Below are 24,795 nucleotides of genomic sequence, written 5' to 3' on the forward strand. Positions count from 1 at the left end.
AGCATTTTTCAGTTGAAACTTTTTTTAAGGAGCACAAATGATGTAAAAATACCTTAGGATTGCACTTATGTGCAGTATTGTGTTCTTTTTTTTTCATGTCTTTATGGACCATGCATAAAAAACACCCTGTGCCTTCTACCTATCGTTCCTATTGTGTTATTCCTATATATCTACATTAGGCCACTACCTGCTGTTTCATATATATAGGCCTAACTGTTGTATAGATGATTGATATAAAAGTATACATCTGCTTGAATGTAAATCATTTTACCATTATATTGTGGATATTGGTTCATATTAGGTCGTTTAAAAGTATGCACTATTATTATTATTATTATTATTATTATTATTATTATTATTATTATTATTATTGTTGTTGTTGTTGTTGTTGTTGTTGTTGTTGTTGTTGTTGTTATCATCATCTTTTTTCACATAACTGTATAATAACAATACAGCCTGCTGCAGGTAGCCTATTTGTCTTTGGTGAGTCATACCAGGAATATGTAATTTTGTTATGCCTGCACATTTCATATCTACAGACTGGTCTCCATTCATGAAAACGTAGTTTTTTTAAACTTCCTTCTTTCTTTCTTTCTTTGTACTTTAATCTTTTTTAAAACCTATATACTTTCAAATATCTTGTCTAATTTTGTGCTCCTACAATGCCAAATCGCATCCTCCCAAGGGATAATTTACTGTGTGTGGTTGAATCAAATTTCATCACTGCTTCTCAATCCTGATTATCCTCCACAAACGATGCATAAAAAACGAGCGCACCCTTGTGCAGACCCCGCCCCCGCGGGGTGTTGATGGGCCGGGCCTGCCTCTGGTTAGGAAGAACAGCGAGATGGGGGATGAAATGAGGTCAGGAAAGCCGTCCGTGCAGCTTTGTAATGTCGTGCATTTTTACAGCACACGAAGTAAACATGCTCTGTAAATAAAAGGTGTTGGGCTGAAGAAAGCCAGCCTCTGTGCACACATACAGGCCATCAACTGAGCCATGCACAAACCTGCAACACAAGAAGCGAAGCACACACCAACACCGGGTACAACGCACAGAAATCTTTTATTACATAACAGGCTTTACTGGGTTGAGACACAGCCAGTGAGCGAGTGGCAGCCGCTGTTACAGAAAAGACCATCAGCACAAGCATGCCAGCAGCACAGACGCATACAGACAGTTCACACACAACAAAATCACACACGATTTATTCAAATTATGACAACAAATAAGTCAGAAAATACTACTTCATTGGGTTTTTTTGTTGTTGTTGTTTTTTTGTTGTTTTTTTTTTTACCAGAGCTTAATATGTGTTTAAGCCAAAGACTGCAATAGGGGAAAAAACATAATTCGTTCTTATTAACTTTAAATGAATCCGTTGTAATAATTTCCTTATAATAAATATGAATGTGCTTTCTTTGTACCACAGGGAGGCGGCAGTCAACCAGAATGGTCCAAACTGACGATAAGTCACATGTTGAGTTATGAACAGGCAGAAAAATCTACACATTTATAACACGTTTTTAAAACACTTCATACAGCGAGAAATAATTTAAATTTATCAGTGGAAAGGTAAGTGTGGTCAGGGCTGCTATGGTTCAATTTTTTTCTTTACATATATATATACACACACATGTATATGTATATATTAGATTTTGAAACAGATTAAAATAATGGTCAGGGTAAAAATAGGGGAGCACCTCAGGAAATTGTTCTTGACACTCTCGTCCCTAAAAACACTACACAAAGACAAAAATGGACATAAAGTCAACATTTAGTGTTAAAGAACATAATTCAGAGTGTTAAAGGCTGATGCAGGTGATTACCTGTGTGAAACCTTTTTACGAGAAGAAGCTGTAGAGATAGGAGAACCCAACGATTCCAATGATGGCACAGCACAATGTAATCATCATCTTTTTCTGCAGATTCAATAAAACACAGAGAGCAGTGAGACAGCAGGTGTCACTGGAGTTAGACTTTAATGTAACACAATTCAAACTGAAGGACAAGTTGGTGTTAGGAAGTGACTGAGCAAAAGGAGAACAAAGGTTTACGGAGATTAGGGTGTGTGTGTGTGTGTGTGTAAAGAGAAAGGAAAAATGAAAAACTTACCTCCCTTTGACACCTGTTGTGCACCAGACATAAAAAGATGTAGTTTGCAACACTTACATGCTGTATCAACAATCTGCTGCTCCCACAGAAGCACATTCTCAAAGCTCTTCCACAACACGCACAAAGTATAAAAACAATTTTCTATCAAGCACAAAGAGACAGGCATAAGATTGCAATAAGGAAACACAAGTCAACCAATTATTAAAAAACATAAAATCTTTAATTCTCATTAAAATCTGTTCATTTTAAAGTGAACAACAGCTTTTGTTTTTTCCTCCCTCTCTTTTTGCAGCTTGTGCTGCTGGTTGAAACGGTGTGCGGAGAAAAAAAGGCTTGAATAGAAGCATTACAACTGAACAGTGGAGGGCAGAAGCCAAAATAGCAGACTGTGTGGTCAAAAGAGCAAGCTGGGGAGGCCTCTCACTTTCAAGTGCTCCCCGCGCAACCAGAATTAAAGGGAACCATTCAGGCTGTGGGCTAACAGAAACAAACGCTTCCCTCAGTGATGGCAGCTACAAAAGCCATGTATGTGGTCAATACCTGTCGCTTTAATGACTGGAAATAGTGTCTTTGATTGGGTTGTTGTACACACAGCTAGGATCACCAGCTTTAACTGCCACATTAAAGCCTCTGGGTGTCAACATTTTGGTTTAATAAACTCTAAAGATGACACATTCACCCCTCTAAGACAAAGGGGTCAAATGAAATGATGGGGAGCTACCAGAATCAAAGCCAATTTATTTGGCACACCTAGCTAACAGCCCTGTAACAAATGATTCATGCATTTAGTTTGGTTTATTGACAACATTTTCATATATCTATGTGACAAATCTGACTACAAACAGGTATAGTTTAAAGGGTAACTTACATTTTTCAGCATGGCCCCTATTTTCTCATGTGTTTGTATCTAAGCGATTAATGGGAATAACGATTTTTGAAATTAGTCCAGTATTAAGAGAGTTTGGCAGAAAGCATTTTGCAAAATAAGCTTATGTCCATTAAAAGTTCTTGCTTTTGCCACTGACAGGCTCAGATTTTTATCATAAGTGTCTGACAACAGTATGAAAAAGGCCACTACAGAGAAAGATCCTTTTTGTTTAACCAGAGAAAACATTGAAATCGCTATTGTCAAACCCACCAGACTCCATTTCCATAAACAATTCTTTTTTTTGGTGCATTTGTTTTGTCTCATATACGTGAATGTTAAATTATTATTATTATTTTCTTTAATAGCCCACAGCCTGGGTGGAGGGAGGTTATGGAGGGTGGGTTTGGGTGGCTAGAGGAAAGTTGGCACAATTGTATGATGAACTGTTTTTCTAACTGGGTTAATAAATATTATTCCAGCCAAACCAGGAGTTGTGATTGTTGGACAGTGGAGAGATGAATGAAAACAGCTTTGTGAGTTTTATTTGTTTCTGTTGACTTTGAATTAAGAGTGTTTTAAAAGGATTAAATTACTGTCTATTTAAATAGGGTACGGTGTGTCTGGCAATGGAGATTTGGGGGCTTTTTTTCTGGTTTAACAAAAAGGATCTTACTCTTTTACAAAAGGTCTATCTCTGTAGGTATTCGATCCTCAATAATACTTCTCAATCTGACCCTCTCAGTGGCAATAAAGCACTTTCAGAGGACATTCATATACAGTGCATATTGACGTCTGTTTCATGATTCCCTGCTGCAGCACTCTCGCTCAACACTGGACCTAAACTTGCTGTTAAGTCACTTAGACACTAACAAATGGAAAAATAGGGTCCAAACCAAAACTTAAGTTACCCTTGATGCCAATAAAGATTCAGATTTTCATCAAAACATTTTCTAAAATACAGACTAAAACAAAAAAAACATAGGTTACAAGCCTTCACAGAGGACATTTTGACCTGTGACATTAGGAAAAGCACCGGTGTAAATAATTCAGTGAATTATGGCTCACTGTCTGTCTCACTGACGCACTTAAAGAGAACAAAGTTATCATTAATCATCACTAGTTTTTCCTACTATGACAAGTCAAAATATTTGCAGTGAGAAAGATTTAGTTTTTGTTGATTTAGACATTCGTCGAGACTGTAGTAAGCGGTGCTGTTGAGTTGTTAACCGTTATACTGAGAGGTGTTTCTGCTACTAAGCTCACCCTCTTTGTATCACTGAAGGCAGGCTCAATTATAGACACACTGTATGTAACTCAATTCAAAAGCACCATCAACTACTGTCTCCAAAATGCCCACAAAGTTTAACCAACATATCTATAAAGCTGTTGAAACTTTTATGAACGTTACATTTATTGCAGGGCTGTTAATTTCAGATAGTTGTACCTAATAAACTTAGGTGTAACTGAGCTGTATGTTTACAGCAGAAATATATCGAGTCCTAAATTAAAATGCACATCACACATCTCGCATTTAAGAAAAATCTACCTTGTACCGAAAGACACCAATCAGAGAGACTTACTGTAGGTTAGATAGTGTCCTTTTACACTTTATCTTGTATGTGCGACTTTATTGGCAACATAATATAATAAATACATTACTGTTATTTACTTACTAAACTATTCTGGCAGTGAAATTATAACAGCAAGTGTCACTTCCAGCCTCTCTTCATACATTTTGGCATTAAAAAATGTTTTTACAGCACTAAAACAGGGGAGACAATAATGTCTGTATATGTGTAAAAGGTCATGATGGCTATACGAGTTTGCAAAGATAGAAAACAAGATGTTGCAGTGCTGTCTTCTTTTTTTCTCCTCGTCTTTGAAATGTGTTTCCATAAGCACCATCCTTCATATTTAAAATCAGAACCACTGGGCTCTCTAAACTGAAGAATCATAAGTGAGCACACCGATCCTCTTCCAGTTAAAGAACTGAGCCATATTTCAGGGCTACACGGAAGTAATAATTATATTAGTCACATGATCATCTCACCTTAATAATTACAGTAATAAAGTCATATTTTGAAATGTGAAAGTGCTGGAAATCCCCTGCCCCCCTCCCCAAAAACCCAACAAAATCCCAAATACAGTGAACATACAGTAGCTAGCTTTTCAATCACATGTGTCAAGGCTCATAAAGGCAAGAAATAACAATGAGGGTGCTTCCACAGCGCTTCACAAGAGTCCAACTTACTGGACATTGAAATCAATTTCAGAGGACTTCGAGGCTGATTCTTTGGCTTTAAACATCGGACAGTGAAATGTACAGTAGAGGCACTGGAGTGACGTTATGATCGATTATTTTTCAATTCCCTTTTTTCCCCTCTGCAGAGATACAATAGTTATTGCACCTCATACCAGCTTCAGTCTCATTTCCACATTTGCAGCAGAGCATTCTCAAACTAAAGGAGTCAAACAGACCTCACAGAACAGGAAGGACGGCTCTGATTGGACTAAAAGTTTTTTATAAGTTTCATCAGTCTTTTTTTTTTTTCCAGAAATGTATTACTAGTCCTTGCATCTGCAGGTTAAATATCATTATATCCATATGGAGCAATCAGGTTTTTCTTTGGCTGATGGAAGATGGGGTGGAGTGGATGATGGATAAACTGATGATGGTAGCAAAACAGCAGTCCTGTTATAGTGTCCAGGTGAGGATGACAATGAGGAGGATGACAACAACCATAGCACAGACCGCACCAACAATGACCATCTTCTAAAAAGAGAAACAAAAGAAGAAAATGGCGTTTATGACGGGAAACGTGAGCGATGAAAGGAGCCCACAGACCAAACACCAGCTAAAACTGTAACTCACTTCTAGCACCGCTTTGTTTGTTCAACAGTAACCAGAGGCAAGCGCTTCAGAATGAGAGCAAAAACACACACCCACGAACTTCAAATACACACAAACACACCTCAAGTAATCCCACGGAATAGAAAGAAAACACACACATGCACACAAACACACGCACGCACACATACATACACACACTCACACTCACACACAGAGCCGTAGGTAAAGTGTGCGCAAACCCTTTTCCAAAGCACGTTTAAAACCCACACCCATTGTGGCCCTGTAGAGCTTATTTGCTCCAGAGTTACTCACCCTCAGCTCTCCTCTCATTCAAATAGCTCATGACTTCTTCAGTCCAACTGACAACCCGATTATGAGAGCTAGTAAGCCCACCAAGATCAGCACAACCACCACTATTATCACCATTTTCTGTTGAGGACAAGCAAGTATATACAGGACCATTAGTACCATTCTCAGTGGGGAAAAAACAAGGATTATATGTCCTGAATTTGTGCAACAACTACATTCATCAATTCTGGCATAGACAGAGATCTATAAAAGCTTGTTTACAGATGGTTTGGCTGAGCACGTCATCCACTTTTGAAATAATAGATTTGATTCATAAAAGCAGTAAAAACATGGAACGAGTGGATGTAGTGCCGGCTACTTCAGTTAACTCATTTAAAAATAGATTGGATAAATTCTGGTCATTAAAAGAATATTTTGCATATATTTGTAAAGCTAAAGTTCCCACACATTTTCATGGACAAAATTTCAAAACTTTTATATGATCTTTTAAGGACCCATAATAATTTGTTATTCTTGCCCCAACTGTGCGGGGTTATTTTTTTTTAACATATCAGATTCAATCTCTATTCAAACATAATTTCAGCTAGCTGGCATAAAAGAAGGGAGAGACGGAACGCAAGGAGAAAAAGAAGAAACATACAGTGATCAATAAAACGTCACTACCTTACTTCGAAAGCTACAGAAAAAAAAGCAGTTATATTATCTGAAGTGTTAGATTATCGATGAAGATTACTGTAATAATTTCTTGAATCACAAACAAATTTCAGGACTTTTCTAAACTCATTTCAATTCAAATTATGGAGTCCACTACTGTATGTTATTAAGTACAAGCTTTGTATGAGGGAATATGTATAATATATTGCAACAATGGCTGTATCAAATATCACAAATTCTCCTTTTAGCTTGGTAACCACACAAACTCCAATCTTGCAAAAGTCTGATAAACCAGTTTGTCTTGGCATGTTGACTTCATGTTAATAAAGTTATTTCCATATACGAGCTTTAACAGCCTGAAGCTGATGAGCAACATCGTCAAACAGACAAAGTCACAGAACAATGCAACAGCAGCCACGGACAACTGTAAATAAAGACAAAGTTACGGTTAAAGCTGAAGAGAAAGAAGAGAGAAGAGTGTGTAAGCTGTCAGTTTGTGTGTGTAAGCAGGCGGTCTCGGTACTGGGCAGGTCACTGGGTTTCAAAGCACAGGGATCCACAGGCCACAGGGAGGTGGAGGCTCAGGAACAAGGCAGGTAGGAGGGTTAGGGGGTCTTCACAAGCCATCACAGGTACAAATCAATGTGACGATCACGGTCTTGATGGTGGGGATGATCTTCATATCATAAGGCAGATTTCCCAAAAGCATCTTTGTGTTAAAAGAGGAATTCTTTACACCTTAAGGTTGGGCAATATAACACCACATACTGCGCAACAGGCAAAGAAGTATCTACCATACATCATTATAAACAGCTATTTGGTAATATGTCTACTACGCAGTTTTAAAATGTTGCCCCTTTATTTGTTTTTTTTTTATTCCTTAAAGTTCAATTTTTTGGTTGTCTTTTTGACATTACGCGGTTTCCACAATGACTGATTCTGTATCTTATATTCTGCTGGACAACATGGAAAGCATTAATGAATAATATTCTAATACAAAGGCTGATTCAGTCTTTGTCCTGTAATGTCCAATTTAATTTTTCCTATCACTCTCGTTGTTATACAGCCTGTTAAAGCCTCAAGATCTGAATTTGAATAGCACTGATCTCATGGTCATTGTGGTCCTCTTGTTAATGTCAACATGAATTTATTTTTTGCTTTTGGGAAACCGGACTGCTCCTCCTGACTGTGGTCACTCACACGGCGAGCCTCTTGCTGAAATTTTGCAGCTTTCTTAGTGTCCGCTACGGCCCGCTCCACAAAGCCCACCGACTGATCCATGTTGCTCTCAATCCTGTCAATCATTCCACCCTAACATGTGGCACGATGTCACAGGTGACAGAAAGCAACAAAAAAGATGCATAAAACAACAGAGAGAGAAACAAAAAGCGAAGCGCACAGAATGCAACGGTTACGTGTGACTGGCAATGTGTCTCCAGGGTGAGGGAGTATGTGTGCACATGGTGTAGTTCAAATGTGTCAAACTGTGTCTGGAAAAGGGCGGAAAGAAGTCACGAGCAGACTGGTGCAGCAGCAGGTGGCTGAATTACATTACCTTGCGTGCTTTGGTCTGGTGCCTTACAGCCTTTTTGGTCTGTTCCTTAGCCACTGTTATATGGTCCACTGACTTGGATACATTCTGCTCTATGTTGTCTACTATGTCACCCTGAAAAACACACAACAATCAGTGAGATACAGAGCAACACTTCACAAGCAGAGGAACAGTACAGTGCATTGGTTCAAGTAATGCAGCCACGCGTCTGGTGTCAGATGTATTAGAAATATGCTGACCGATATTTTGAAGTTTCTGGTGCTTTAATTATCAAAATCTCTGCTGTGACTCAAGCTTTTTTTCAATGTCAGGGAAAAGCCTTCACATGTACAGCATATTAATGTCAAATGTATTTTGGGACAAACATCCTTAAGCTAAAAGTTGGAAGTAAAAACAATTAAACAAGTTTTTCACTGCTCAAAAGATTGTCTTTTCATAAAACTGGGCTGAACTGGTATAAAGATGTAAATACTCCTTAAATGGGTGCTACGTGACCAGAGAAAATTGAGAAAAATAAGGCTGTGGCATTAGCTTTTGCTCAAGAGGTAGAAAACTACCAGAATGCACTGCACCAGACAGAACCAATAAATGCTCGTGCTGGTGGAGGGAGTAATACGAGCTTGACAGAGAACAACATAATAGCCAGCTGTTAACAAACATTCACAAATTACCATAAAACAGTAAGGTAAAATATGTTTCTTAAAACATTTTAGGTGAGAAACAGGCAATGGAGTAGCAGAATCTTGTATTATATTTGATCAGCACTGCCTAGATTTACAGCTGGTTTGTCCCTGAGACACACTGCTGCAGTGAGCAGCGTGTGAGCGTCGCAGAACCTGTTGGGTCTTTTTTTCACTGCTCATGTTAACAAATTAGAGCAGGCTTACTTCCAGCATGACCACCATGCTCAGGTGGGTCTCAGCTGCGACACATCTAGAGAAACTGAGACTTGTTTCCCATGTGCAGCAGAAATAGATAGTGAAAATGCTGTTTTAATCACTATATAGACACATCAACTTTCACTGCAAGTTCAAATTCTCTATCTGTCACAGACACGAGGAAATATTAATGTATCTGTTTTACTCAACATTTCCTGTTTCCGTTTCAAAAATAAAAGCCCTCTGATAACGTTTATGTTCACAAAACCCCTTTAGTTGTTGACCAAAGGCATTTGCGAAAAGTTGCATGACCGTGTTGTTGACAATGCAAGAGTGTGCACAGCCTCATAAATGAATGGAGTATGTGCTTATAAATGTGGAAATACAGTATTCATAGCAGCAGGCACCTCTGCAGCAGCGTTGCAGCATCAGTGCTACCAGTGTGAACACCGCAAGCGTGCAAGATGCTGCAGTTTGGTGAGGTTGCCATCATGTGCTGCTAATGCATGCAGTGCGTCTCGGGTGTTGGGAGTTTGGTCAAGCTTTATAAAGAGAGGGAGAGAGAGGCAGTGCTCTCTCTCAATCTGCCTCAATACCCTTTGTGTTCATGGCAGCCGGCATATAAAAATCCTACGTGAAATCTGCAAAATCTACTGCACAATGTGCAATCTACCCACATTGTTACAATACACAGCTGCTTAAAAATAGGTACGTCTTCCATTCATGAGAAAATCACACAACACAAACAGCAGGAGTTTGGCCCTTACCTCAAACAAGCCTTCCCCTCAGAGAGCATGGTTTAAGTAGCAGGAAATATGTGGTTAGACATATGTACGCATAGTCATACAGTGACTGACTGATAAACAGTATGTGTTTGGATTTATTCTAGTGTTTAGTCTGCTCTGATGTTGCTTTAATTGTACATCTTACTAAATGCACTCATGTTGGTTCCATGGGTGATGAGATGAAGGCGGCAGAATGAAGTAAAGAGAGGTGTAAGAAAGGCATGGAGCTGGAAAAGAGGAAACAGATGCAGATGTACAGTGAAACCACAGTGGAGATGTGAAGAGAGATAAACAGGAGAAAAAGCATTGATACAGTCGGGACAGAACACAGCGGCGAGGAAAAGGTCAGAATGAGCAAAACAAATGACTGAAATGGATGCGAAGTTCCTGAAGTAATTGACGGGTGGATGAAATAATGGGCAAGTGGATGTGGAGGACTGTACCTGGCTCTCCACCAGCATGGCGATGTCTACAAACATATCATGCAGCTCCTTGATGCTACTTTCCAGGCGGACAATGTCTTTGTGTCTTGATTCAATCTCACTCAGGGCCTGTTTAGAAATCCCAGCGTCCACAATCTGTTATGAGGAGAGGTTTATTGGTATTATTCAGGACCAGTTCAGATAAACATGAAAAAAAACGGAGTCTGTGATGATCAGAGGTAAACTTCTGCTAGTGCAGTGTTGAGTGAGAGATCTTAAATCAAATCTATGGGACAAATTTATTATAAGTGCAGTATGTAAACACTGTGTAGTGTATTGAGAGGGGACCCCTATTAACTGTTACACCACCAAACAGCCTGCTGGATACAGCTCTCTCCCCGTCGCTTGCTTCAGTACATTCAAGAACAGATGAAGAAAAAGAGAGCGGAGATATTACAGTTCAACAAACTCGAACAGTTCAAGCTTCAGCGATCAAGGGTCAAGCCATGCAAATACATGAGAAGAACAAAATGTAGTATTCAGATCACGGTTATCATTAAAAATTCACATTATGGTAAATAAAACACTGAGTCAAAAAATAAGTAATTACATAATAAAAAATACATAGACACTGTGAGCAATGCAGTGTGCAATCAATAAAATCATAAAATCTCAAAAACAGAAACATTTTTTCAGAATTCCCTTAAGAATATAAAATTAAACTTAAGTATTAAAACCATAATAATAATGTTCGATGATGTATCCATCAGAGTGAACATATTTCTTCCTGGAAATACCCTGGATGTGAATTTAGTGAGGCCATAAAATGTTTGTGTGAGCTTTATCACCCAAATGACTCGTACACTCAAGTATTGCTCGGAAACACAACTACCGCATGGAGGTCTATTGCTCAGGACCCATAAAACGCAGTGGCGAGTTTGGATCAGTTGTTTTCGAGGAAATCGGCCTGTCTAAACACACGTTTTAAACGGAGACTGTACTAGTGTCATTGATTGGATTTGATTGTGGCACTTGCTGTCTGAAAATTTCACACTCAATGTTTTGAACCTTTAACTTTCAGATGGGTTTAGCGTTATAAGTCATTTTACTGTAGTAGGAGAAGAAGGCGATCACGTCATAAATTTTAATGTCCGCAGTACACATAAAATGTTACATTAATAAACGTTACCCTTTCTCGTTACGCTTATGGTAAGGTGTGCTGTCAAGTTAAGCTGTGTATCCTTTTGCAAGAAATTCTTCCCAAACTGTACTGAAAGAGAGACTTTCTCATCACTTGCATTGTGCATATTCTGTTCAGTTGAGACACGCTGGTGCTGATTTCTCAGCTGTTCCAATTAGTTCAATAAATGTTTGTGTGCATTGGCTGTTAGTACGTTAAAGGAGGTTTGGAGCCCTCAAGAAGGCACAAGACAGAAAGCTGACTTTGAGGCCAAATCACAAGCACAGCTAATCTTTAACCAGTTGATACGAGGGGTTTCTAGTTGGAGTGAGCAACTGACAACTTTTTCTCCGTTCAGCCACACCATGATCAGTGTGAAGGCAGAGTGTGTTGGGTTATAGTTAAAAATAGCAGAAATGCATGTGCGCACACACACTTACCCCTGCAGTAAACACAGCAGCGTTGCCACTCTCCAGCATCTCCTCCAGTTCGTCATCTGTTGTTGCTTTTCCAGCTGGAGAGGGAAAGAAAAAAGTTAATGACAAAGCAAATCGTGGGACCATCACATAACTTTATGGAGGTCACTCACTGATCTCTAATTGTCTTTGAATGCGTCCTTTACTCCTCTCCCTGAAGTCCACCTGGGCTTCATTATACTTTGTCATTACCTCCACAAACTTTCTGGACAGCACTGCATGCTGGAAGACAAGAAAAAAAAGGTTTTTTTGTATTTATTCAGTGCTTTAGCAGACCTGCGTCACAGAAAATAAGCCTGTTGAATTTCAATGTGAGAGAAAACCTAAAAATAAACTTCAGGTGTATGTAATTTACCTGTGATTTACGTATCCGCATGTCAGCCGACACCCTCTCCTGCTCTTCTGACTCCAGATTCCTCTCGATGGCTGTGAAGCAATCCAAATGATGATTTAAGATTCTGTTTTAAAATTAACTTCACATCACATCATTGTCTAATTCTCCAGCACCATTTCACACCAAATCCATTGAACATCCCCACTGTGTGTGTGTGTGTGTGTGTGTGTGTGTGTGTGTGTGTGTGTGTGTGTGTGAGGCAAAGTCATGGGGCAGACTCACTCTTGAGTTTGTTTCTTGCATTGTTGGCCATCTTTTTTATGTCGTTGGTGATTGCCTCCAAGTCATCCTGTGTTTCTGGGAAGGAAGAGACATGTGGCAATAAACACTTGAGAACATTAGCAACAGAGTGAGAGAACCACACCTATTGCAAAAACTCAGAAACTGATCGTGTTCTCAGAGCAGGTTTAAAAATCAACATGATGCTCAGGAAAGATCTGCTGTCTTTAAAAATGTTATCCCTTGATTATATGAGATTTTCAAACCAGTGAACCTGCATTAATTGACATATTTTTAAGACGCTGCTTTAAAGATAAAGTTGGTAACTTTTATGAAAATAACTAAGAGTTATATTTATTGAAACTATCACAATATTCTGAAAGGAGGACATGAGACAGATAAAAAAAAAGTCCCTTCTACTCTTCCTACTGCAATAAAAACACTTATGTGCCTCCTCCTTGAAGTACTTGAAACGGCACCGCAAGACTCTAGCGTGACTTTATGAAAACAATCAATCAGAGCCGTGGAGTGACTAATGCAGCTGTCACTCATGTCAATTACTGCTATTGAACTGTGTTCAAACTGTCAAACTAGGCAACAATAAACAAATATGAACCAAGATTCTGTTACTGAATTGCCTATTTCTAGTGTCAGATGTTTTCAAAATCATAGTGTACTGTTAAGCTGTAAAATGAGAACTAAAAAAAAAACTAAACATACATGCATAGCTGAAGTGTCTACACAATAATTAACAGAGAAACTGGAATTACAACAACACACATCGCCAGCGTGATTACATTTTCTGCTCAGGACGCCATTACTCCACTATATCCTTACACAACAAATTGTCATTGTTACTGGATACAACACGCAATATACCAGTTCACTTTTAGGTGAAAATTATCTGTGGCTTTTTTGAGTTCTTCTTCACAACAGCCTGATTTAATTCAATTTGAGACATAAAAAATGCATACAAATGTTGCTTGTAAAGAAGAAACGATAGAAACCATTAATTAAGAAAAACATCCACATTATGATTGTAAATCAGCAGGGTGGGGTGAGTGTAAGTAAGAAAGTAAAGCTGGTATCTTACTCTGATCTGATGTGGGAGCAGACAGAATGACTGAGTAAAGCTTTTTCACTTCAGCCACGTTCTCATCAATTTTATCAATACTGTTCCTGATGTCCTCGATCTGAAATAAACAAACACACCATAAATCTCAAATGCATACAAATGTAAAAAAAAAAGAAAAAAAAAAGCCATTTACAAATATTCACGCAGCTATGCCCCTGATAATCACAAGTGAAGATATAAAAACAGCCTCTATACACGGAGAGCAGCACTGACCTGACAGAAGAACTCGTCCATGAAGGCTGCGTTGTCCACAGCGATCTCCACCTCGTCATCATCTTGATCGCACGTCTGTTTGAATGAAAGTATAAGCTGTGTCAGAGTGGTACTGGGAGTTTACAGCTGGCCAGAGAGAACGTGTGAAGGGTATTAAATGTTTTTCTGAAGCTCAAAGTATAAAGTATGTCATCAACACCTCAGGATTACAAGTTCATTCAAATGCTCAGTGTGTTCAATAATGTCAAAACAGAAAATCAGACATCTCAGTGTGCCTGTCTACGGGTTTTTTTCATCTACTTACTCTTCTAAACCCGTGGAATTATATCTTTTTTTTAAATCAACCTCTATTTCCTGTATATGTTTTTAGGTTAGGTTATATGTAAAGCACTTAAGTCACATGGTTTTTGAAAAGTGATCTACAAACAAACAGATAACAATCAAACAGGGGTACTGCAATTTCTATTTTCAGTGTTGGGCCCAGATAAATATGCAGGATAAAGACATCCTGTCAAATAAACCAGCCTAAAGTCAAAATGTGACTCAAAACCACTCTCTGCCTGAAACTCATTCACAGCCCTGCAGACAACATGTGAGCCTGATGGTTTCTGAGACTTCTGATGTTTTTGTTTCCATCATGAAACTGGGTAACAATTAAAGTTTAGATTGGGGAGTCAATATAAAACCTGAATGCTGGTAGTGACATCTAGGGGTGTGCCATATCAGTTTTATCCAAGACAATACTGGTATCATTTTTAATATAGTAAGAAATAATTATATCCTAATTAGCAACGTACAGTGCATACAGATCCAGGTTGAGAAAACAGCTCAGTCATTTAATTATATACATACCATTTATAGATTAATTACAATGGTTTTTGTATTTGGCAACTGTAATTTTTTGATTGATTTTATTTTGTTGTAATATTTATATTTCATACAGAATCTGAGTAACTGTTGTTGTTAACAAACTTAATAACTGAGGTTTTTTTTTTCATTTTTTAATTAAATATTTGAAGGCGAACTTTATGTTGTCATATAAAACTATGACTTATTTTGTTGCAATTTTTTGTTCTTGAAATTAATAATAAAATATTCTCAGAATTTTTGTCATACTGTCAAGAATATTGTTATCGCAAAAAATACCCTTAAATATGGCCACTTTTACACTGCCTGCCACGGCAGGAATATCACACCGTTTGCCATTCAGCGTAATATCAAAAAGGGGGAGCAGAGTCGCCTCGCCTCTGAGCCGGGACAAGCGGTAGTTGCAGAGTGGTGCACAGAGAACAACCTGCTGCTCAGCGTCAGTAAAACCAAGGAGCTGATTGTTGATTTTAGAAAGAAGGAGGCAAAGACACACACCCCTGTCTACATCAGCTACAGGTTCCTTGTAATTACTATCACTGGGAACCAATCTTAGTCTTCACACATCACCGCCCCGCTTAAAAAAGCACAGAAAACGCTCTACTTCCTACAGAAACTTAGGAAGGCTAAATTCCAGAGCAAGATCCTGGTTAACTTCTACAGAGGAGCAATACAAAGCATACTGAGTGGAAACTGGCATGGTTCGTGCACGGCCCGGGACAGGAAGGCTCTACAGCGGGTGATTAAAGCTGCCCAGAACATCGCTGGTTCCCATCTACAGAGCATCAGTGACCTCGGTGAAGTGAGGTGTCTGCACAGAGCCCAAAGCATACTGAAAGACAGCTGCCTCAGTCTGTTCACCCTGCTGAACAGAAGTATCCGCTGCCGAACCACCAGACCACAGAGCAGCTTCTTTCCCTAGGCCGTGACACTCTTCAACTCCTCCTTCAACGCCAAAAAGATTTAGCAGGATTTAGGATCAACTTTAATTTCATTGATTCTTAAACCACGTTTAAGAAACATGACAAATAAATCTACCTTTTGCCTTGCAGAAAGCAACCTAGACACAAATGTTATATATCACACTAGAGGGCAACGCTGTTGTGTTACATGTCATGCCTTGTTAAATGTCTATGGTTCTGTGCAAAAATGCAAAAGAGGCATAAACAAGGAACTTTGTAGCAGCTTTATGGCAGGATATACACACATTGTCTCAACATTGAGCATGAATTTTGTTCTAATAAAATACAATCAAAATTGAACGAAGTTATGATTTAAACCAGGAAATTAAACCAAGAAAAAGTCAAAGGACGAGTAAAACTATGAATCTGACGAAGCATTCAATGTTGGCTTTAAATTCTTGATAGCTGTTGATACTCTGTGACAAATGGACACATTTTAGTTAGCATGTAAAGCATTGAGATTTGATACCCAGCCCCAAGTCTTAAAAGCATACACCACACTAGTAATATAAGCAGAAAAAAATATGAATATCAACATCTTAATCATCTTCTTACAAGATTTTCTATTAAAATATCCAATATCCAATAATACCAATATTCATAACAGAATTTAGCACTGGATGAATCTCGAGAAGTACATTTCTTGTCAGGGTGGAAAAGCCAGTGAACAGCATTTAGACTGTGAACAAACACTGATGAAATTGCTTCCTGTTAAGCAGGTAAACGTGATCCATCAGCCGGAATTTTTGGTCTGACCCTGATCGGCCTACAGCCAATAAAATCTATCAGAAAGTCTCACTCTACCGAGGTCATATATATGTCACAAGGTACAGTCAGTAAACACAGGGCAGTGCCGCAGGTTGGCCACAAAGAGTTAAGCCCTGCTGGCGAATATTTGCACGGTAGAGGACGAGGGCCGGGCTCCAGGAACTTAACCTGTTTCAACTGACTTAAAGAAACCGCAGCTGAGGCACAGTGTAAACAGACATCACAGAGCCATGCTGTGACGGAGCTAGGTGGAGGAAATAAGAGAGAAACAATGAGTGGAAAGGGACAACATGCTCACGTAGTTCCCTCCCTTTTAATTACTTCTGCTTTTTAAAGACTAATGTGTTTCCACTGAGCACCTGTAGCGTGTTACCAGCTGCCCAAACGCTTGACACGTGGTAGTTTGTGCTGCTGTGTTGTAATGGGTAACAGAGTCTGAAGTCTGGACACTTGACTTTCCTGGAGAAAGTCAGCCTGGATCAAAGTCAAGGCATGGAAAATGTTAGCCAAAACACCTGTCGACTTCCCTGCTCTCTCGTATCACCTGACTCTGCCTCAATCTCTTTCTGAATAGACATCAATACTACGCTTTATTAACACCGTACCACAGTCACTCTGTAACTATAATTATTGTTAAACTTCCAAGTGGAGTTACACTCTTCCTTATTGCCGTATTAAAATGGACGCAGACAGGTGTAATGGCCACAGAATAATGACACCAGCAGCATTTAGATTGGTTCCCCATAGACCTTGTTTTCACTGTGCAATTCTGACTGCCACAGGATACAATCTCCATGGCAAATGAAGGCTCGATTTACAGCACACAGGAACTTTATTTTGAAGCTCATCAAGCACTGCACATTAGGAAGAGGACATCACATTCGAGATGCTGGTAGTTTTCCCGGCCCCCAGAAAAGCTGCTCAGTCAATTTTTCACAGTGGCCTCTTGCGGGATTGCAGTGAAAAAAAAAATTACGACAAAGCCTAAAAGTTTATACTCAAAGATCTCATATATCAATAACAGACACGGTCATATCACTCGACAGGTCACGCGTGGTCATGTTGTAGTTCCTGCACCTAGAAAATGAGCTACTCAGAAAACAGTTTTGCACAGGGCCTCTACTCAGTGGAACAAGTTTGTTCCTTAAAAAAAATCTACCAGTAAAATGAGCTTGTGGCAGCCCGTACTGTGGTACAGTTCTTCTAGGTGCTATTATTATTATTATTGTCATTGTTATCATTATTATTAGTAGTAGTAATATTATAAATATCATCTGTTCTTGCTGTCTGACGTCCTTCCTGAGGAAAACGGTTTCATTTCAGTGCCCTGGTAGCAACTAATGGGGATCCTTTAAAACAAATTAAAAAATAAACCAAAGCATATCAATTGAAGTTTTTTGCAGTTATTATTTACAGTAGCAGAAAAGGCAGATGGTGAAACTCTAAAGTCACTGTGGAAACTGTAATAGTTGCTAAGATCTGAGGAAAACAGAAAGTGCTCCAGCTGTCTTTACGACGGCGCTGCCAACAATAACAGAAACGCTGGAGAAAGTTGAAACGTTGTCTGTTTATACAGTGCACAATGTCATAATTTAAAAAGGAACTTGGAGCAACAGCTGCAATCATTACCAGTAGTTCACTGAGCAGTCGGTTGGTGGAAAAACAAATGATAATTTATTTTAATAACTGATTGACATTATGTATTTTTCAAGCAAATCTCCTAAACATTTGATGGCTCCAGCTACTCAAATGTGAGCATTTTCTGCTTTCTTTATCATTTGATACAAAATACAGTTTTTTTCTTGAGTTTTGGATGGTCAGTCAAATGAAACAAGCCACTTTGGGGGATCCACGTTAATACTGGCATGTCGTAAATGCTTTAAAAAGAAATAGTGGCATTTGACAAATTAACACTTCTGCCCATGTGACAGGCTGATAAAATGCCGCTTAGATTATGCAACTTTAATTCGTCAAAATAGGTCAAATTTGCCCTGGTTGGGGCTATTGTCAGCATTGTCTCAGGGAGATAATTATCCAAGCCTGTGAAAGTGGGATGAATTTTACAGTTTGGTTGCATGAGAATAAATAAGGCCGGTTTAACATGTAACCTAGCATTGCTTTTTATGTCTGCATCTGCCGCTGGACCATCACGATAACAGTAGGCATAATAACAGGTCCACTACAGGAGAGACTTGATGTTCTCCGCAATAAGGTGGAAACAAATATAAGCATGTATTGGTATTGGCTTCTGCAATCGGCCAGAACAAGTTGGAAAATATCTGCATATCAGCAAAAAATCTAATTTTGCACACACCTAGCCGTTTTACGACATCATCTAGGGCTGTGGACATCATAATGGGCTTTTTTATAACTAAATTTTAAACATTTTGTAATAAGAAAGAAAATAGTATAGCAGAGTAATTAATAACTTAAATAGTCGGCATCTGCAGCCCTATTAGGAACTTATATTCAGTGCAACAGCACAAGTTCTTTGTTTTCAAATGGCAAGTTTTAGACACTCTTTAACCTTCTACTCCTCATCTAAAATTTGAATTGCAAATTTGGCCTTGTCTATTTGGTTTGGGCTGCTGTAACTAACAACAGTTGTGGGCACAGAGTTTCCTCACACACAGTGCTTGTTTTTAGACCTCTCTGTGAGTTGTTCATCGTACATACAGCTGCAGCCCTCTGGCCTAAACGTTATGCTCCCTCACGCAGTGTTTCTGCAGCAGCGAGATAAGAACAAGCACTCACTTCCTTCCAGTGTCTCTCATTCAGCAAAAATAAGAGGAAAGGGACGAACATGTGCAACAAATGCTGTAACAACCCCAAATGGGCAAAGGCCACACACACACACACACACACACACACACACACACACACACACAGGCACTAGCGTTTATGAAACAACAGTTTAATACTGACAGGAACAGTCAATCAAAGTGACCTTATCTAAGTCACGAGGAAAACTTTTCTAACATTGCTCTTTAAACTCAGTTGCTCATCATATGACTCAACCTGCAACCCATCATTAGTGGTGGTTTTAAAGAAGCAGTGTGAGATATTTAATGTGAAAAAAGAAAGAGTGCCCTGTGGAAATATTTCACATAAACCTTTTTTTTTGCAGCATTTTGTGCATTATTGTCTGATGCTAATGAAAAACTACACCCATGCTCTAATCACTATTTTCAGAGAAATAAATAAATAAACTGCGAACAAAGTAGATTTAATGCCACTCTGTGCAAATGTGCCAAAATGCTGACTGACAGCGGGAACCACAAAGCAGCAAATTAGATTTTCTCTTTTTTTTTATGAAACTCGACAAAATGCTATAATCTCATGCTTAGTTACATGAAGATTGTGCAATCATCAAATAAAAATAAGAAAAACAGAGCACACGCTGCACATCAGTGCATTGATATGTCAGCCTGGCTCGTTCCTTTTATTCAAATCACTCAATTACGCTTGCTCTGCATACAAAGCACCATATGTCAGGTTGTTGCATAACTCGATTCAATACGGCAATGACCAGACAGGCTGAGGCAGACATCGTGATCCAACTCTCCAACACAACAAACCGAAGAAGAGTGAAGCGTGAGCAAACCAAAGACAACAATAAAGCAGTCCGAGAAACTGGGAGGTGATTAACTGTCAGACTTTGTCTCTAAGGATCATAAATGATGAAATGCTACCAGAGATTACGCCTTACTTGGAGGTTGAGAAAGATGACAGTTGAGCTTAGACTGAGCTGAAACTGGACCGTCATATAGTGTAAAAATTAACGTGTACACTTGGAAAGCTGTAAGAATTGGTCAATCAGTCAATTGGTCTATGTTTCGGTTATCGCCACCCTCTGGCCCAAATACAGTCACTCCTGGTTTCAAACATTCGAAATGGCAACAGCCATAATGCCAAACTTGAGGCTTCAAAACAGAAATCCACAAACCAGTGGGCAGCATCACTGTGGATACATGCATTATTTTATACAATCTATGGTTCAGCTGTCGGGAACGTAGGCTACAGCCCAGTCCTACAAAACTGGTACAAGCAATCATAATGTCCACCACTGGGTTTTAAATTTCTGATAATATACTTTTCTGCTTTGAGATAATCTTTCAAGAGAGAACCACGATACATCTAAGAATCATTTTTCCCCACGTCTAGTTTCAGCTGGCCATTTCTGAGGACTTGCTTCGTTGCATGTCAAAATGTCAGTATATTGAGTATTTTTGGAGTATTTTTTATGTTTGTTTCCCACAGTTTTTCGCACATTATATGGCTCAACATACAAATTGAAAAAATACAATACAAATGCAAATTTATTAATGATATAAATAGCTATTAGTTGCTGTCCTCTGCACTAGCTTTTCCCGCAGGACGATTAAGAAATTGAGCCACAAACAGCAGCAGGACTGGGACCTGGGGTCAGATTTACAGCAGCATGGTGACAGAAGCCAAAATACCCCATCAGGACTTGTGTTAATGCAACGCTAAAATCTGACATGGGATTTAAAAACTCCACGTTCTGCAGGAGAAGTCGTGTCAGTTCAGTGACAGCTTTCCCTGTTCAGTGTGCTGATCTCTGAGCCAGGTGGGCGACGTAACGTAACAACGGCATCCCAGCAAGTCTGTCGTACTCTATGAGGAAATGCTACTCAGAACTGAAGAGGATGTGACTCTGACTGAAAATACTATGAGGAAAGTGAACCGAGAGCCTGAATAACATGAAAACTGCTGTCGAGTTTATGTCAGCCTTCAGTAAACTCTTTAGAGCTACAACAATGTGCCGATTAATAATTGATTAGTCATTTGAAAGAAAATTATTTGCTAACTATTTTGATAATTTATTATTCTTTTTTAGTCATTTTCTCAGCAAAAATGTCAAACATGTGCTTCTTTCTGTTTTTTAAATGTGATAATTTTCAGCTTTTTGTTGTTTATGATAGTACATGAAGAGTCTTTGGTAAAACCTGACCAATAATGGATTTTTGAGGCCAATGTCGACATTGATATTGGGGAGATAGAAATTCCGAAATCAATATATCAGCCAATATTATATGTACATGCGATTATGCAACGCAATTATCCCTCAGATATGGTTATCAAATACTTGTGACAAAGCTACGTAATGGCGGCAGAATATTTTACAGTTAAACAACGACATAAGTGCACTGAAACAGTAAACTTAATCTGGAATCATTTTAAATTACTCTAAGCGGCCTTTACTGTATTATGTCCTGTTAAAAATAAAACTTTTCATATTGTGCATATCAGACTACTGATATATCTGTGATGAGCAAATATCGGCCGATAAAACTGGGTAACCAATATATCGGTTGGGCTCTGGGTTTTGCACTGTTGGTTGGACAAAAGAGACAAACTGAAGATGTCACTTTGGGTTTTAGGAAGCTGTGATGAATATTTTTCCCTTTTTTTTTTACTTTTTATAGACTAAACAATTCATCAATTAATGTGAAAATATCAGCAGATTATAATGAAAATAACTGTTAGCTGCAGCCCTAGAAATATGGCAAACATGGCTACTTTATCAACGTATGCTTTATTTGTATATTTTAAAACAAGCTGACAAAGCAACTGTATTTAAAGTTTTCTAACAGCATGCAGCGTAAGTGATCGCATGTGACCACAGCTCCAGATCAAACTGCAATTCAGCATTTCTTGTTGCTCCTCTTCTTCAAAGTCTACAGTCTATCAGGTGACGTGATGACGCCTGCACGTTTAACATTAGATAGGAATCTCAAGGAGGAAAATAAAAGTGTGGGGTGAATGTGGATAAACAATACAGATAAAGAAAAAGAGAAGTAAAGAAAAAAAATGATGAGATCGTTGAGGCAACGAGCACAGTTTCACAGGTGTTAAGATCCAGTATAAAGCGTCAACTTCCCATCAAATGACTCGCCCACTTCACTTGCTATCTTAACTTCCTTTCCCTGAAAAGAGACCAGCTGTGTGAGATTACAGACGCCTGGGGGGACACCGCAACGTTAAACACAGCAAATATTTGGCCAGCAGTTTCAGGTAACTATGGCAACACATCCCGACTTAGGTTAAAATTGGATCAAGGCCTCACCATCTTGGGCAACAAGTGTATGAACTGTCATTAACTTTGATGGGAAAATGTTATTAAAAATGGATGTTTGCTGCTGTAGAGGATTTGTGGCTCTGATGGCTGGAGACAAGTAAGGTTAACATTATTTTGGTTTGATCTATCCCGATTGTATATCCTGTATCCATTTTACAACTCTTGACTTTGACCATAATTAATATATTTTCTATACTTTAAAATGTTTATGGCAGTAATGGCAACGAGGACCGCAACTTACAAGAGATTTTCAGTACTGATTGGTCTATTTTTTTTTTATTTTTAAATCATTGATTAATGATGTACTCTGTACAATTTTAGGGAATACTTGAAGATCAAAATCTCTCAAGGTGGCATCTTCAAATTTGCTTGTTTTTGTGTGTCAAACACTCCAAAAACCAAAGATTTTCAACTACAAAACCCCCCAACCAAACAACAACAACAACAACAACAACAACAAGTAAGGCAGCAAATACTCAAAAGTATTTTGATATTTTTGTATGATAAATGACTTGAAAGATTAATGCGGAACCAAACTCTTTAATTAATTTCCCACCGATCAGCTGACTGAATGTTTTCAGCTCCAATGGCTGGAAACTCAATAATGGAATTTTTCCATTATTGAGTACTCCATTTTTTATTTTAATGGCGGATTTATCACTTACTTTTTCAGAAACAACTTAACAATGTCCATCCAAACCTTCCAATATGTCCCAGCTATCTTTAAATTGCTTGTTTTAGTGTTTGAATCACATAGTCCAAAAGCCAAAGTTGTTGATTTTTTGTTTAATACAGATAAAGGCGGCAAATTCCTCTGAGTGGCTGGGACCAGAGTATTTTTACATTTTTGCACTATAATTGAACTAATATGTCATATTTTTTCACTGATCTGAATAATAAATTAATGTTTTCAGTGACACTGGCAACTGCTAATCAATAAATATGAAACCAGAATGATTCATCTGGTGTCACTTTCAGCTGAAACTGTCCAACGCAACTGCTGCGTAAATGCCTCAGTACCCACAGGTTAACATCATATTATAGGAATCAGGAGCCCCGTTTTTAATTTACAACTTTTAAAATGACGTCTGGTGACACAGTTTAACTACTACCATCAATTAAACTACGTGCCAACATATATCTTACCACACCATACAACATGGCTGCATGAAAAGAAATGGAAAATGATGTCTGTGTGGCTGAATCTCTTTTACCTAACACCCCCATTTTAAATCACTTTCCAACCTGCAGTGTTACTACATCCATCATATGAGTTATGTCATCACATGGTGCAAGACTGGGTCAAGTTATTTTTTTGGTTCAACCGTTTAAATGAAAGTGTAAATAGTAAAAATGAATATTTTTAACTCTACTGTCTTCCTATGAGAAACGTTTTTCGGAGGACAAGTGTACAGAGACACAACACTGGAAGAAAAAAAAAGAGCTTGTGAGGAAACTTGACATTTCCTGGACACTACTCACCGCTTTAAGTTGCTCCAATCGGTCCTTCATCTTTTAGACGGTTAATTTAACACCTCAAAACTAAAGAAATAGTGGGAAAAAATGGCTCAAAACTAGTCCCAATCTCTGACTTCCTCAGCCAGCTGGCGAGCTAGCTGTCCGACACAAACCCACCGCCAGTAAGAAAAACAATTAAACTCCCCAAAAGTCTTGACAGAGGTGTTTGAGAAAACGACTTTTTCTGAAAACAGGAGTCTTTCCGTCGTTTTTCCATGCAATATGGCTGCTGGGTTTAAAACCTGTGTTTTTTCTTTGCTAAATCTCCTCGCCCAGGGGATTAAAACAACAGTTGTGTAGAGCCGTATAATCTGTCTCTCCGCTGGCCACCAGTAATCATTCTAAAACGCACTTTTCTGACTCACGCATGCGCAGACAAGTGCATGTCCTCCGAGATGAGGCCACGCCCTGAGCCACCTGCAGCAGTGATGCATTCAGGTGCTGCAGGAATAATCGATACCTACTGATGATATTGATGATCACTGTCCCCTTTTAAATCACATTTGAAGATTTATTTTCATCGAAAGG

General features: G+C 38.7%; 1 protein-coding gene across 5 annotated transcripts; it reads right to left on the reverse strand.

Moving 5' to 3' along the window:
* Positions 1-1,042: 1,042 nt before the first annotated feature.
* Positions 1,043-24,628, reverse strand: stx3b (syntaxin 3b). Of its 5 annotated transcripts, XM_088081031.1 has the most exons (12): positions 24,232-24,628; positions 14,050-14,124; positions 13,795-13,894; positions 12,705-12,779; positions 12,444-12,514; positions 12,202-12,310; positions 12,053-12,126; positions 10,454-10,588; positions 8,351-8,461; positions 7,996-8,106; positions 6,145-6,261; positions 5,615-5,754 (listed from the first exon to the last, which is right to left on the reverse strand). In XM_088081031.1, the coding sequence occupies exons 1-11, from the start codon at positions 24,259-24,261 to the stop codon at positions 6,172-6,174; spliced, it is 981 nt and encodes a 326-aa protein (XP_087937157.1). In that variant the 5' UTR covers positions 24,262-24,628; the 3' UTR covers positions 5,615-5,754; positions 6,145-6,171. The 5 variants fall into 5 exon arrangements, 4 of the variants coding, with proteins under 4 accessions (XP_087937156.1, XP_087937157.1, XP_042348862.1 ...); XM_088081030.1 differs by lacking the exons at positions 5,615-5,754; positions 6,145-6,261; positions 8,351-8,461 and adding exons at positions 1,043-1,740; positions 1,828-1,920; XM_042492928.2 differs by lacking the exon at positions 7,996-8,106 and having other exon boundaries at positions 24,232-24,627.
* Between the last annotated feature and the right edge of the window lie 167 nt (positions 24,629-24,795).

Source organism: Plectropomus leopardus, chromosome 8 (assembly GCF_026936395.1).
Source record: "Plectropomus leopardus strain MGB_pleo_1.0 chromosome 8, ASM2693639v1, whole genome shotgun sequence".
Lineage (NCBI taxonomy): Eukaryota > Metazoa > Chordata > Actinopteri > Perciformes > Serranidae > Plectropomus > Plectropomus leopardus.